At 35.4% G+C, this 17,108-nt stretch overlaps 1 protein-coding gene across 7 annotated transcripts in view; it reads right to left on the minus strand.

Annotated features, from left to right (window-relative positions):
- The window catches only part of PPP3CA (protein phosphatase 3 catalytic subunit alpha), a 226,447-nt gene continuing 209,339 nt past the window's right edge, over nt 1-17,108 (minus strand). For 5 of the 7 annotated variants that reach the window (XM_058192880.1, XM_058192881.1, XM_058192887.1 and 2 more), the window contains 4 exons: nt 12,611-12,695; nt 9,768-9,865; nt 6,467-6,496; nt 1-1,781 (listed from right to left, as the gene is read on the minus strand). In XM_058192880.1, coding sequence (XP_058048863.1) covers nt 1,585-1,781; nt 6,467-6,496; nt 9,768-9,865; nt 12,611-12,695 — 410 coding nt within the window. In that variant the 3' untranslated portion in view covers nt 1-1,584. The remainder of the gene's footprint in view (nt 1,782-6,466; nt 6,497-9,767; nt 9,866-12,610; nt 12,696-17,108) is intronic. The other 2 variants (XM_058192885.1, XM_058192886.1) reach the window with 1 other exon arrangement.

The following is a 17,108-nucleotide window of genomic DNA, read 5'->3' on the forward strand; positions in this document are numbered from 1 at the left end:
TTCTAGGTTCATGCACATTTTTATTGAGTAGTAATATAAAATGCTTTTTTTTATTGTTACAAGTGCATGCTTTGATTGCCAACATTTCATAAGTCAAATTACAAAGGCAAGGCTGTAGGCTGTAGTGAATTACTTGGGCACTTATACAATTGATAAAAAATATCAGTGGACTGTTTTGTTGGTTTTTCTTCCTCCTTTAAGACTGAACCAGTTGTAACCCGTAACTGATATATAAAGGGAAAAAAAGTGAAAAAAATCACACATTTTGTGGCACATGACAGAACGTAACAAAATGACTAACTCATCATGACGTTAACAGTTCTCATGCATTTAGTTTCACATGTAACTACAAACTTAGTTTAAATTTCACAAGGTTTGCTAAACATGCTAACCATCTATATGTGCACTGACAAGCTTATATTAAAAACTTTTAAGAATACTCTCCCCCTTAGATTTTTTCAAAGCTTTTTTGATTACAAAATTTCAAAGGCATTAGCATTTTCTTTTTAGAGAATATAAAGTACGCCAGTATACATACATTTCCAGTATAAGTCAGACCACTAAGCGCATTACAGTCCCATACAGGCCTATACAGCCAATTTTTTTCTTAAAAAACATGCATAGGCAGATTTTTTACAGAATATAGATGCTTTCACTGCACTTAATATGGTGTCTTGTTCACTATACTTAAAAATGCACCACTCATAAATATTTAAATTCAGCAAGCCACAACCAAGACTTGATTTACCAAAAAAAGGAAAGAAAAGAAGAAGAAGAAAATAATCCTAAATATAAACTGAAACTAGTAAAAGAAAAAAAAGGATATCGTTATTCCAGTTTTTTTTCCTTAAAAACATAAACGAAAAAGATTTCTCACTGCCAAATTAATTAAGGTAAATGTTATAATTAAAGAAGGGTATTCAAGCACACTAAAGAAACCTGAGGTAAGCATAATGTGTACAAAATTAAATTGTCTTTTTTTTTTGGCATTTTTAACAAATTTGCAACATTCTCTTTTTCTTTTATATATTTTTTTTTAAAGATTGCCTAATTTTTGTTTTGTTTTGTTTTAGATAGCCGTCGTCTGACAAGAGTAGCAAAACATTATCAATAAATAGTCTCCTTATTTAGTTTGTACATCACTCTGTTAAAAATGGTTTGGATGTTGTCCATGTATAGTGCTGCAACTGTAAACGTACAATAGTTAGTAAGAAATCAGACAAAGTTGTCATGTCCAGTAACATAATAATAAAAGGCCTTTCAGTTAACATATCTAGAGGTTTCCAATGCAATAGGAAAACATGTTCATTCCCCTAACTTTGCAATATAGACCAACATTAGCTTTCATTTATTTCTCTACAAGCATTTTAAAGGCATGTCCAAGGAGGTGTTCTACCTCCACCCCCACCCCACCAAAATAAAGTTTACTATCTCTTCTTAGATGATATTGTAAACTGAATCCAACATCTGGCCCCAGAGCAGGTAAGCTACTGTCAGAGGCAAGAAAATCCAACTGCTGTTGAGCAGCAGTCCCACGGTGCCCTGCTCAAAAACAAAAAAAATATCCCTGCAAGTCAGAATGGGTCACTGGATATTGCTGCTGTTACTGCCATTGCTGTCGGTGCCGTTCGTCTCTGAAGAGATTCCCTTGTTGATGGAATTCAGGTTGGCATCAGAAGGCATGGCATCCCTGCGTGGGGGCATCCTCTCATTGATCCGGTCCAAGCCTTTGGCTTCTTCAAAGCTTGTGATCTTATGCTGTGGTGAGAATCCTTTGATAGCTAAAGAGAAAAAAGGGAGCGGGGGAAGAAAAGAACAACAACAAAACAAAATGGGAAAGAAAGTCAGTAGGGACGAAGGGTTGGGCTTTTCTATCAGCTTACTGATCAATGAGTGAGAAATTCCTTCAAAGTGAAGAAAAAAAAATATGACAACGCAATTAAAGCTTCTGGATGTAATTGGAAACAGATAAAAGGTGAACAGCCAATGTCTCTTGAATGATTAATATGCTCCCAACAAAATCCAGTTCTGGCATTTTGTTCTGCAGTTTAGGCTAAATGAACAACTTTCAGGTACAAGTAGAGTTCAGAGAGAGAGAGAGAGAGAGAGAGAGAGAGAGAGAGAGGAAAAAAACCCCTAAAACTGATTTTCTTATGATCTGCAAGCCAATTCTCACTAGACTTTTCTTTAGGGTGGTGGTGGCAGGAATTGATGATCACAAGTATTTCCTGTAGGAAATTTCATTTCTTTACATAATGCTAGCTGGAATTATAGAAAGAGATCTGTTTGGTCCTAACACTGAGGAGATTAACTCAGTCTGATACCAACAATAAATTGTGAGTATGAATGGAGACATCAATTTGAAACGAGGATTTTAAGAATATTTTGAATGAAGTGATAGAGTGTTTTTTTAAAAAAGTGGATTGCCCTTAATAGATTCTTGAAAGGTCCTCACAGTTTCATTTGTGACAGAATTTATGCTGATTTCATAAATTATTTTTATTTCTTTAAAATAAAAGGATGAAATTTAGCAGTTTTGCTATTCTTAGCAACTTTCAAAGGCTTTAAAGCAAATATTAAGATCTCAAAGATGTTGAGACTCTAGAAAGAGCGCAGAGAAGAGCAACAAAGGTGATTAGGGGACTGGAGGCTAAAACATATGAATAATGGTTGCTGGAGTTGGAAATGTCTAGTTTAATGAAAAGAAGGACTAGGGGAGACGTCATAGCAGTGTTCCTTCCAATATCTCAGGGGTTGCCACAAAGAAGAGGGAGTCAAACTATTCTCCAAAGCAATGGGTGGAAACTAATCAAGGAGAGAACTTAGAACTAAGGAGAAATTTCCTGACAGCTAGTGGAACAACTTGCCTCCAGAAGTTGTAAATGCTCCAACACTGGAAGTTTTTAAGAAGAGCCTGGATAACCATTTGTCTAAAGTGGTGTAGGGGTTCCTGCCTAAGCAGGGGATTGAACTAAAAGACCTCCAAAGTCCCTTCCAACTCTGTTTCTATTCTATTCTATTCTATTCTATTCTATTCTATTCTATTCTATTCTATTCTATTCTATTCTATTCTATTCTATTCTATTCCATTCCATTCCATTCCAAGAGTGGCTTTCCAAGGACTCTTCCAATCATTTTATAGTCTCACTCCTAAATGAGCAAGCTTGCTATGCTGCTCCCTATGGAAAATGAATCACTATTAAGATAAAGGATCCAAACTACAAATAGCATCGATTCTTTTGCTCTTCTTGCAGGAATTATTCATACCTACTAACTGCTATATTTAGAGCCAAGATTTAAAAAATCTTAAGGCTTTTTAAAATTAGGGTTTATTAAAGGTCCTGATTAATCTAGAAGGAAGCCTTTTATTCCCATCAATATTATTGCTAAAGCCACATTTACCTGTTGTTCAAACATAATTTCTTTTTTTTAAAAATGAAAAGAAAGGGGTTGCTGAGTTGGTGGCATGCTATGCAACAGCTGAATTTCTTTATTGTGGTACACTGACTCCCCATTGTTAAGGAACCTGCGTTGTATTCCCTAAGATTCATCACTGAAGGAAAACTTTTTACTGTATTATACGGAAGACTTTCAATGTCTTCAGCATAGCAGAACTGATTGTATGCTATTCAAAAACAATAAACTCCTGTTAATCCCAGACTATTAGAAAGTATGGTGGTTGTTCAATGTGCCATGGACTCTGAATATAATTGTTTTAGCATATTCGTCATTCTTAGCTTGAAAGTGTAAGAACAGGAGAGACGGTAACTGAATTTTAAAAAGTGAATGAATCTTCCATTTAGCACTGGCATTGAGTTCCACATTGCTCTCACTCGGTACTGCTTACTTTCTGGTCTCTTCAAGGGTTCTATGCAAACCACTTTTCTTAATATTTTCAAAATGAAAATGGGGCAAATTTTGGGCAACAATCCGTTAATACTTCTTAACTTTTCAATTGCTACTATTTTCCATGCTGCTTTTTATTTCAATAAAATTAAGATCAAATGTTTATATTAGATTTCAAAAATGTTTGGTTATGTTTATTTCTGTTAATTTTTTTTAACATGCACAGAGTCCAGCTAGTCCAAACAAAAACACAGGGAAAAATTATTGGATGGATGTGAGCAAAAGAAAGAGTGTGAAGAAATCCAATTTTTGATGATCTGTTGACTAATCAAATGTATTTTTTATTAGCAGGAAAGCAACTTCTTTTCTGAATTTTGATTTGATTTTCAATTTTGCTGTCCATGATATTATTAAACTTGGGTAAAATTCTGTAGAACTTCTCTCATGCTTATGTTTTGATCGCCATGGCGATGGAAATGAGAACTGCAGAAAGATCTGGAAGATTGACACCTCTCTCCCAAATTATGTGGCAATTGTTTCTTATTCATTGTCAGATGAAATCCACAACGTATTATGCCATCTGAAATGGCATTCAGTTTATGAAAATCCCAATGAATTGCTGAAGGATTAGATTTAAAGAACCAAGAGTGAAAAAGAAGTTATTAATCGTTTACTTCTACGAATTCTTGTCCAAGAGGCTTTAATAATTATGTTGTTATACCTTTACTTGTACAAGAATTTGCAAGCAAAATATATATATATAGAATTTGATTCTAGTTCTCTCAGGGAAGACTTAAGTTTGAAGTATAAACTGAACATATTTTTCGCATACGGAATATTTCAGAACAGTACTGGATATCAATCTAATATGTTTGAAGTTTGTACACTGGCTTCTTTTAAACAACATAGTCTTTTGTGGAAACTGTCAAAGGGCTAAAAATACCATGTTTTTACTGGCACTCTCTTTTCCCACATATCACTCAAGTTTAAAATCTCACCCATTGCCCACCAAATTTCAGAGATGTTTCAGAGCTAAGGGAAGGGTGAACAATGCCTCTTGAGAATATTTCCTTTAATTTTTCACCACACTGCTGCCAGTTATGACCCATTCAGTTATGAACTAGGTGTATGAAGAATGGCAATGAGGTAGAAGTGGTCTATTGGAGCATGTGTTGCTATTGGAGGTGTCCTGTGGCCTGAAGAGGCCACCGGTGAAGCTATACTTATAATCACATTCTCTATTTGATTTCCCAAAGAAAAAAACCATTATAAAATAGTGATGAAGTAAAACTTCCATTACAGTACAAGCTAATAATAAATAGAAGTTTAATCTGAACAAGATATATTTCCAGAATGGGAAGCATACTGTAAATTAATCTTTATGTCAAGAAGACATATTTATACATCATAGTGTTGAAGAATGTGTTCTGTTGCTGGTCAGACAATGATTATTAGCAGTTTACATTGAGAGTAATGCTAGAAACACAACACAGTCACACAAATCACAGGAAAAAAAAAACAGCCAAACTGTCAACAAGAATGCACACTGCAGAGTAGAATTTGCCAACAGGAATAGAGAATTCCAATGTAAATAGCAGCTTACTCACTGCTATTTAGAAAGCAGTTGTATTTTCTCTTACTTATTTCTATTATTCTTTTTCCACCTCTGTAACAAAAACTTTCTTAAAAGCAAAAATAGATAGGAGAAGCCAAAATGGTACTATTACGTCTTGCCAGAAAGCTAATACTTTTTTTTTTCCTTAAGAAAAACTCACATTTTTATGTGGGCAAGAACAAAATACAACTGAATATGTTTGTTTTGTTTTGTTTTAAAGGGGAATTTTAGAGAGTCTTCTCATCTTGCAAAACAATTTGAAATATTAATTTTCTCATTGCACAGAACATATTTCATCATAAAAAATTGGAGACCTCTTAACTGCATTACTAACAGAATTTCATAGGTGTTGAAATGAAAGGTACGCTTAAGAGAGGTGGCTTAATGTTTTGCATTCAAACTGCTCTGACAGTAATTCATTTGTGCCAGAAATCCTGTAAAATAATGCTGAAGTTAAGGGTGGAATTACAGGAAGTTCTCAAGGCTTGAAAAAAAAAATACTGTCTTACCATCCTCTCATTGTTCTAATGATTTTTTTTCCTTTCCCCAAAGGGTATTTTAACATGTGTTGAATTACAGAGAAGACCCATTAACTTTGCTATGGACTTCAATACAGGGGAAATTCCTCTCAATTTTATTTATGTACTCTCCATTTTCGGAGCTCCCTAAAGAGAACAAGAGGAACAGATTGGTCCCCTCAAAGAAACTGCTTGTTTTGCCAAATAACTTTAATTGGATTGCAAGCTTTCTTATCCTTCTGTGACACTGATTCAGCATCTGAAGCTTCATGGACACATATCAGAACATTTTTGCAACTTTAAGAAACAACACCAACAACAAAAGAAACACTTTCCCCTTTAAAGCAAGTAAACTTAGGTTAATACTGAGCCACAATTGTTAGCTCAACACCCACACACTCTATACAAGCTACAGCAAAAAAATGAATACACCCAGCAGAGCCCTTATCTGTTGTAACCACAACAGAAAGGGATCTGGCCAATTTACCTTCATCAGCCTCAATAGCCTCAACAGTAGCTGAAGAGAAGAAAGGGGTAGCAAAATGAATGAGAAAAATGAGCAGAGGATTTAACTCTCAGAACAAGTCAGTGAATAGCAAAGGAGCTAGTACACTTAAAAGGTTACTGTAAGTGCTGGATTTTGACACAGAAGACAACACAAAAGGCCACATACAGAAACAAACACAGGTATTGTAACTTGCAGGCAATAGATTTCTTGTTTATTTTTGCAGGGAGTGAAGAAGCATGTGATCTGGTATTTGAAAATGATCACAGTGGTTAAACAGAATATAAATTGGAAGTTCCAGTGATTCAGTCAATTTAGGACAAGAAAAATTGCCGTATTGAATAGGGCACGTTAAAGAGAGGAGCGCCATATAGAGAAAACAAAACTTCAAGCAGGCAGAAGAAACCACCACCATTGCTGAAACAGCATTTCCTCTCAATTCCACTTCTTGGTAACCTTGAAAATGCCTTGGATTTCATCTCCCATTATTCTCAGTAAATTGGGAATTGTTGGAGTTGAATTCCAATGCATTCAAAGGGCCTAAGGTTGTGGAAGGTTGGTTCTTAATAGCAGTTTTTAAAAAAGGAATATGCTATTTGTGAACTTTGGTGAGCATCTTTCCCCCCATTTTCTGTTCATTCTCTATATACTTACACCAGTGTCCAACATTTTGTTTAACGTATTTCTTATTATTTTTGAATGCACTGATCATAAATGGCTGAAATTCTAACAAATGTTAGAATTCTATGTTCTATATGTATCTATATATAAATTTTTGAATGGAACTAAAATACTGGAAAACAGACCGTTTCATAGTTGTTGGTAGTATAACAGATCAAAAAATTTAAAACTGGGCTTAAGAATATAGAAGTGGAAATTAAAAATACTCGTGTTAGCTTGAATTTCCTTGGACAGCCAGTTGGGTCTAACATACCATCAGCCTGAATCTGACCAAATCAGAATATTGTACTTTTGCAAATGAAATGTTTAAAATAGACATCTGTGATATCTCATTAAATGCCATATTGCATCAAGGGTATGTTCCCCCATAGAATCTACAGCCTTTTGATGTGGCAGGAGAATCAAATAATAAAAATAAATATGCATAATCAACATGAGAGAGAGAAAATAAAGAACAAAGATGAGCAACAAGATCTAAATTGCATGGAAATGTTGAAAATAATGACTAAGAATGAGCACATTTCACAGAATATATTGCCCATATTTTCTGTTAATTGCTCTTAACAGAAATTATGTGAATTTCAGTATATTTGATGGATGGTGCAAGATATTAACTAATGGGTGGGTATAGTAATGTTCTACTAGATTTAATACTGCAGTATTTGCCAGTGCATAGTTTAATGAGACTTTTGAATGATGTGACGGGAAGAAATTTTACTTCTTTAACTAGGACTGCAGCATTTTTGGTAGACCAAATTATCTGAAAGTCAAATATCCTCCAGGCACTACAAATTGCATCAGTGTATCAAAAATATTCTGTCATACTGCAGCATTTACAAAGCAGAATATTACAATATGTGTAACACACAAGCCACCAAAAAGAGAGTTTACCACAGAATACCTGAATCTTCTAGATAAGAGAAAAAGAGACAAAAAGGGGAAAAGTACAGGGAAGAAACTCCAAGAAGAAATGGGAAAGTTAGAGGCTGAGACTGAGTTATTGGAAAGGCGAATGTCCATGTCTCATGGTTACTAAAAGTTGCATCATAATTACAGTAGGACACTCATGGGTGCATGAAATATATGTTAAAAACATATAACAAAATAACAGTTATATACATTAATGAATTTGATTGTGGCTCCTTACTTCAAGAAGTTTATAACATAATTCATATAAAATATGTTTTGATACAGTAACAGGTAAAAAAGCTTTCCTGCTGCATTTAGATCAAAATCACGGTCAATTAATGAATGCTTTCTCAAGTTCATTTTTGACTTCCCCATGTGATTTATTAATCACTAGATTTGCCATTAGATTTGTAGCTATGAAGGAAACCTGGATTCCAATTCAAATGTGCAGATTTCCTTGAACAAAAAGAATAATAAAGGCACACTTTTTGAGACATGGGGGGAGGGGAAGCAAGGCAGCACTGGAGCAGTTGCTGCATTTTGCTGTGCAAGGAGAAAAGAATGACATGTTCCTGAAAAATACTCAGATTTGTATCGCTGTATTGAGCTTTCTTCCCCCCAAAATATCAGTATTCCTGAAACTTTGTTCCACAATCTGCTCCTTGTGTTTATGAAACCACAATTGGTTCGGCCATCATGCTAAACATGGGGCTAAAAGAAACCCTAGCCTATTGGGATGCAGTTAAGTGGAAACTAGACAATGTGCTACTACACCAGTCATATAGGCTTAACTTTCCGTTTAGCATTGCTGCAGGAAAGAAACATAGCAACAACAGCAAGCCTAAGTGGGGTACTAGTGTTCTATGGTTGGCCTTGCTTACACGCCCATTTTAATTTTCTCACAATACAGTGCTTATCATATATGCACTGCAAACACTGTCGGCTGGGAAGGTAACAATGATAGCCAGACAAGCCAATAGGGACAGAAGTTACTGTCAGCATCCCACCAAGTATCAGGTGTGTCAGGGACTCCAAAGTGTGCACTTGCTTACGGGAAGGAAGGTTTTTCAGAATTATGCAAGTTATTAACAATGCTACACCGGTGTATTCATGTACAAGGGGAGTATCTCTGCATTTATAAATCGGGCACTCAGACCCATTTTGTATTCTGTCTCTTAAATTGCTGCAGAGTTACGTTCTTGCTGCTCAAACTACTACGGAGTAGACTAGGGAAAGAGCCTGGTTTGGTTTGAACAGTTTATCTTTTTATTTGATCCGCAGCCATATAGCTATACTGTAAGGCAGATGAATTTTGAGGAAGCTAGCAGAGATATAATTTTGACATACTTTCCCCCAAGATAGTTGTGCTCCTTCTACAAGGGATTCCTTCCCGGAAATGATCTATTTTTCTTCTAAATAATATCAAGTGGGATATTGGTTTGAAAAAATAATATCAAGTGGAAAATTGGTTTGAAAATTAGACTTGTTCTGTGTGTGTGTGTGTGTGTGTGTGTGTGTGTGCGTGTGCGTGCATGTGTACGTGTGTGTGAAAAACCCAATTTTTGTGAGCTATGTTCCAGCTCTGCGGTCTTTCCCTCAATTTTTTCTCTCTCTTCAAAATACCGTATTGTTATAATGGAAAGAGGATGAAAAATTTAGGTCTGTCACAGTATACATGTGCTAAAGCACTTACCGCTTTGTAGAGTTTGTTTCCCTCCAGAGAGCACCCCGCTGGGCAGCATTCCTGTTGGAGTCAACCCTTTCAGTGTCAGCACACTCTCACTCTCTTCCCTAATAGGAACAGAATGAGAATGAGATGTCGGCTGTGGCTAGCAACAGATACGATCAGAGGAAAAAGGTTGTACAGCTGGGCCCCCTTCTAACACTTGAAGAACACTTCTGTTCTTAGACCTTTTTTTTATTGTGGCAAGCTGCTTTGGACACCAGTCTTTTGAGTAACAAAAGCAGGACCACATAAAGTAAGCAGAAAAAAATCCCCATTAATAAAGGCCCAGGAGTTAAAGTATGACATATTGTATATCCCTGTACTGCAGGGGTGAAATCTAAAAATTTTCCCTACCGGTTCTGTGGGCGTGGCTTAATTGGTGGGCATGGTTTGGTGGTCAGGTGATTGAACAGGCATGGCCAATAATAATAAATGATAAAAAAATAAAATATACAAAACTTGGGAGTGCACCGGTCTACCTTCTTTAAAAATAGAGGCACCGGTCTACCAATTGCCTTTTTTTGGGAGGCACCGGTCTACCTTTTTAAAAAGTAGAGGCACCAGTTTACTAACTGCCTACAGCGCTGATCAGATGTAGTGCGGCCCTTTGAAGCACCGCGGCAGTCATTTAAGGCTGTTTGCCGCTATATCACCACCGAGAGCTTCAGGGACAGAGAAGAGGAACAGCGAGGCATGGGCGGTGGTGGGGGGCATGGATTTTTGCTACCGGTTCTCTGAACTACCCGCCCCCATCGCTACCGGATCACATGATTGGTCCGAACCGGGAGCATTTCACCCCTGCTGTACTGTCTAAGTGATTATAAATATCAAGTCCATCTTGGTGAGTAGACGATTTCATCTAGATATGAGAGTTTAGATAGTAAAAAAAAAAAGAAAACATGATTTTAACCACATCATCATACTGGTGAATGTTCATATCACATTTTTTTTCTTCCATTGAATTGTGACCAATTTTTGGAGACGGCTTGGACAAGTCTCTTCTTCGCAAGGATTTTCTGAAGTTACTCATCATCGCTAGGGCGGAGAAAAGTGACTGGCCCAAAGGTCACTTCATGCCTAAAGTGGGACTAGAACACATGGTCTCCCAGTTCATAGCCTAATGTCTTAACCACTACACCACCCTGGCTCTATATAAATGATACACCACCATTTTGTCTGTTGAAAGTTCAGGAATAATCTTTTGGGGTCAACATTCTGAGGACTGCTGAAGCAAAGCAAAGATAGTGTCGGAGCCAAAAGGATGAAGTGGGAAACTAGTCTTTTTCTTGTATTTTCAACTCTCTTTTCCCTCTTCAAAATAGCTTCCAGGAAAAAGATTTCTAATGCTTACCAACTACCAGGGAGCTATACAGGATTGTTTAGAACTTTTAAAATTAAGGTAAAACTACAGGAAATTAGAGCAAAGCCATACACAGCCATAGAAGTGCAGACCCTCAACATACGTGGGGTGTTCACTCAGCTCTATTCATCACAACACTGGCAATATTTCCGCAAGGCTCTACTCAATTCTGCAGTACAGCTTTTGGCCTCCCAAATCCCAGGAGGAAGAAGTGATCTGCCTCAGAATGGCCTCTAAATGAAAAGATGTCTGTGCACTTATGTGGGTGAATATTTGCTTTTGTTTTTGGCTTCAGGCATCAAAATGTCTTTGAGTAACTTCTGTGGTTCATTCATCTGTATTGTTCTGAAGCTTGCAATATATAAAAATTCTGAGATGGCAAACTGTAGCTAGTCCTCAACTTAGAAACACAATTGACCCCAAAATTTATGTTGCTAAGTGAGATAGTTGTTGAATTTTGCCCCATTTTATTACATTTCTTACTATAGTTGTTAACTGAATCATGGTGGTTGTTAAGTTAGGAACATGGTTGTTAAATGAATCTGGCTTTCCCATTGATTTTTCTTGTCAGAAGGTCTCAAAAGGTGATCACATGACCCCAGGACACTGCAATCATCATAAATATGAGCAGTTGTCAATTGTATGGATTTTGATCACATGATCATGTGAAAAACATTGTGAAAAATTAAATAAATATTCTAAAAAAAACAGTGTGAAAAACAGTCATAAGTCACCTTTTCGTTTTGAAATGCCGTTGTAATTTCAAATGATCACTGGATGAATGGCTGCAAATCAAAGACTACCTGTATGTCTATTCAGAGATTGCATGACCTAACTGTATTGTGAAGGAACATACAACTGGCAGAAGGCAATTTCCTTTTTTAATGAAGTTGATCTGGTGAAACCCTGAGGGAATGTATGACAATGTCTTTTTATGCTTTAGAGCCATGGTGGAGCAATGGTTAGAATGCAGGCTGACTCTGCTCACTGCCAGGAGTTCAATCCTGACTGGCTCAAGGTTGACTCAGTCTTTCATCCTTCTGAGGTCGATAAAATGAGGACTGAGATTGTTGGGGGCAATATGCTGACTCTGTAAACAGCTTAAAGAATGATGCAAATCCAGAGTACACAACTCTTGTCCGCACCTGGGCCATAGCCTATTTGGAATTGGGCCACGTGAGTGGCTAGCCAGAATGCACATGTGGCAGGCTGGACACACGATTCCATGCATGCTGGTCCACATGCACAAACTTGCCAGTCCGCCTATGGTGTGGCCCCGTTCCCATCTCCCCTCCCCCAGCCGGACTGCCAAACCACAAAGGTTGGGATTGTTGCTGTTAAGCACTATAAAACAGTGTAATAAGTCTATTACTATTTTTATTTTGCTAAGGAATGTTTCTCTGAAGGAATGAACAATAATTTCTGATGCTAAAATACACAGAAGCCATACCTCAGTACAGAGAACACTCGAGCCATTTTCCCTATTGCCCGGATCTTGTTCCGTATAACCTCTTTTCGAGCTGCAGCTGTGGCTCCTATAAGGAGAAAAAAAAAAGGAAGAAATAAAAATAATTTTAAAATTATTTTAGAATAATACCTGAACTTTAAGAACCCATAATAGATACATTTCATCTTCCTCAAGTCTTTCCCCATAATCCTATAATTTTATTTTAATATAGCTCATGTGTACATAAATTACCTCAGCTATATGCTTTCTCTGTTTATTACAACCTGGATTTAGGCTTTGAATTATTTTTATTCTTTTATAAGACACAAATAATTGACTGCAATTATGATATAAGTTGTCATTTTTAAATTTTAATTTAAAACCGTCCAAGTTAGAACACTTTAGAATAGAGTTATTATCTTTCCACTTGGGTTATATGCAGTTATATTAAATAATACTTTAATAAGTACAGTTCTATTGGTTCCCAGAATGCTTTCCCCTGCTTTTTGAAATATTTACCCTTTCCCTTTATTTGTATTTTAATAAAAATGTATACTAAACTGCCACTGAGAAAGTATTATAGTCTACAATTTATACTGCAAACATCTGTGTCTGTGTGGTATATATTTGGGGAACTGATATTAAGAGTTAATTTTAATAGAAGAGAAATATTGGTAACTTAAAAATTATTTTATATGAGGCCTACTGCTTCTGTATGACACCTCTTTATATCTATTTCTAAGGTATCTTGTCACGTGGATTCTCAGGGAATGCTTGCATATCAACCATAAATACTTTGAAAAATGTTCTCTACATCTAACTGGGAAGAAGCATAGAACTATCTGCTTTGCACATTACATGAATATGTAATGTATAAGACATCTATCTTACATTTTTTAGAAGAGATTGGACAACCATTTGTATGAAATAATATAGGGTTTCCTGCCTGAGCAGGAAACCCTGTATTATGGATTAGAAGACCTCCAAGTGTTGCAGTAGAAGACCTTCATGAAGGTCAGAAAAAATTCAGGAAGACAGAATCATTTGATCAGAACTGGTACATATATTACATTATAGAACAGAATAGAAATACAAAGTTAAAAGGTCTTGGAGGTTCCAGTTCCTGATCAAATGATTCTGTCCACCCTGAAATTTTATCAAAAAAGCTCAGAAAAATAATGTTTATTTTTGTCCTGTGTTTCGGACCATACATGAAAATGAATTTATCTAAACGTTTGTACATCGAATTTGAACATAGTTCTCAATCAGCTGAAAATATGTACACAACAAATTATAACAGAGCACTAGTTCAAGATCAGATTTTAACGACTGAAAGAAAAGCATGAAAATATTTGACTTGGATATCTTTATGGCAAATGATCTATGTGAAAAATGACAAATTACACTGATAATGTTCAGTCAACTAACTACCAAACTACCTGTGCCTGATTAATTTTAAACAAGATTGCATTTAGAGATAAAAAAAAGCATATGTAGCATAAAATTGTCTGTAATCTTAAAATACATATTTGAAACAAGGCTTAATATTGAAAGAAAAAGGAAGTTTTAGAAAAAAGACCAAGCTGTAGAAAACAAAAGGAATTTCACATTATTTAGTAACTTTGGAGTGTAAACTATCTTTAAGGCCTTTGCAAATATTAAAGTATATATTACTTCTTTTCTCTCTATCAGAAGAAATAGATTTTGTTGATTTCTAATGGCAAATTAGTCCTTTAAAAATATAAAATATAGAAAATATCCTTTTTGTTTATGCTTGACATTTATACAAGTAACAAGATAACATAAAACAACACAAGAATGGATAGGTAAATATTACCGATTTGTGGCATGCTCTGCAGTTATGTCAAGTAACCAGTGACATTTATGGGGATGGGAAGGGTCACAAGTAAGGAGCACTGCAATATCACAAAAGGAGCCTTCACATTTTTACATTATTGCAGTGTTGCATTTACAGCTGAAAGGCATAATTCCACCCACAATTACTTTGAGGTAAGGTGGGCAACAGTGGTGGGTTGCTCCCGGTTCAGTGCGTTTCTTGCAAACCGGTAGTAAAAGCGGTGGGAGGCTCCGCCCACCCACCTGGACATCATCATGAATGATCTGGGCATGCGCAGAAGCTTCTGCACATGTGCAGAAGTGTGTGCGATCGAAGCACGTGTGCGTGCTCCAGCTGCAAACCAGTAGTAAAGTTAAGTAGAACCCACTTATAGGTGGGCAGCCTATAAATTTGATATATAAAATTACATAAAATGAGGAAATAGCCTGATTTGAGCACTGTTCTGAAGGTACCTGCTGCAGCATCTTTGGGGATACATACAAGCACAAAAACAGTGCCCAAATCAGGCTATTTGCAAATTTTACATGGTTGTTTAGGCAACTATGCTGATTTGGATATTATCACATTCTTATCTTTTTTGTATCATGCCAATAAATATAAATATAAAAGGAGAAGAAATGGCAGCGTTGCTTTAGGTACAAAACTAGATACAACATAGACATATGGTTCTTAAAAGTAGAGAAGTGATCTGTGAAAAAGTTCCTGGAATAATGGAAATGGTAAAGAAAAACCATGTTACTGTCCAAAGATAATGATACAGCTACATAAACTTAAGGATTTATATCAGAAGTTAAAGAAAGAAGGAAGGAGCTAGACTCAGACCAGGAAATTTTATTTGAAACTAGAATTGTACTCGAAGAACTGGAGAAGTAAGGAATAAAAGAATTCCTAGACTGATATTAAAACATTTGTGAACTAGAATATGAATGATATTGCATTTAGAACAAGATGAGTTTATCCCACTCCCTTCTTGAATTCCCTTGGAAAGATTTATATGCTTCTCAATAAAAGAAGTAGTATAAAGGCTTTATAAGCAAAATGAATAGATATAATAATGTACTTTCTAAAAAGTGTAATTGTATAAATCACAGATAAAGCAAAGCAATTTGTTATTTTTTATAGGTAATTTTAGTTTTTAAAGCCAGAGTTAGAAATATTAAGATTCACGGAACTTTCTTATTCAAGAAAAATATAAAAAATTATAAATTTGTATGACAATGTCAAAAGTGTAAGAAGACATGTTCACAAAACATTCACAAGAGGCATAGAGAAAATCAGGGGATCCAATTAATTGTATTCAAGTAGAAACTATTTATCTTTTTAAATGACAATATGATAAAAATTATAATAATAAAATATTAGATTAATTTTAGATAATAAATAATGCTGCAATTCACACACATTAAAATAATGAATAAAATAGTAACTTTTTCAGTGAATATTATACAACAAGATAATAGGGTAGGGTTGTAATAGAAATAAACCATTAGTTTCTTTTCAGATAAAATGTTATGTATACTACAATGTATAGTATTTAAGTGGACATGCATGTAATTCATGGAGTCAATCAACAGCCATCTTGAAATATTTCCAGCTCAAAAATTGTATACAATTGCATACATTTGAACAGAAAGGGGGGAGAGGGAGGGAGAGAGGAAGGGAATATACTTGAGAAAGTTAAGTAAAACATGCATATAGAGTATTAAGGAAAGATGCTAAAACATGCAAAGTCCATACACCAAAGGAAATTATCCACCTCAAATACCTGTGGGTTTATTTATTTTGTGCAGAAAATGTAAAGACTAGCTTCTGAATTCAAGCTGATTTGACCAGGATTTAGATTGATCTGCATATTCTTAAAATATAGTATTTTTTTTTAATGTTATCCTTTAGAGGGAGTTAAAAAATTCTTAGGGCAAATTTCTACAATGAACTAGAGATACACAGGAATTACAAGTGCTTATTGTAGTAATTGTAGTAATAAACTGCTGAACAATTGTATATGTAAATAGTTAACAAAGTCCCAGATTCACTGGAGAAAATTATCTCTGTTTTCAAATGCTTTATTAAATGATATCATATAAAACAAAAATACCTTAGATGAGAAGAAGTGAAACAAAAATTATCATGTGAGATTATAATCCACATAAGAAATAATTCCATATATGTGTAGTCATCCTAAATCAAGACTTAAAAATATGGTTCAAAATTCTCGATACACCTCTAAAATATACATTGTAAAAACTGTATGTTTTCTCTTACTCTCTTGTAGTGAAGAACTTACCTTCTGCTCTTTAAAAATTTGATATGGACAGTAAATTTACCAAATAAATTAAAGTAGGTACAATATATATAAACAATGAGACAGATCTAGACATGAAAAGGGAGATCAGAATTTGAAAATGTTTATAGAGGCCCTATTTAGGACTGTGATAATTAAACACACTTTTAGTAATTTCTTTAGCAGAAAAAATAAAAATAAATGAAGAGTCAAAGAGAAAGAAATCTATATGAAAATCATGTATTACTTTCTGGAAGCCGTACAGGTCTGGATGGGGAGAAACAGGCTCAAGCTCAATCCCTCCAAGACGGAGTGGCTGTGGATGCCGGCATCCCGGTACAGTCAGCTGCAGCCTCGGCTGA

This window comes from Ahaetulla prasina, chromosome 8 (genome assembly GCF_028640845.1).
Source record: "Ahaetulla prasina isolate Xishuangbanna chromosome 8, ASM2864084v1, whole genome shotgun sequence".
In the NCBI taxonomy this organism is placed as follows: Eukaryota; Metazoa; Chordata; class Lepidosauria; order Squamata; family Colubridae; genus Ahaetulla; species Ahaetulla prasina.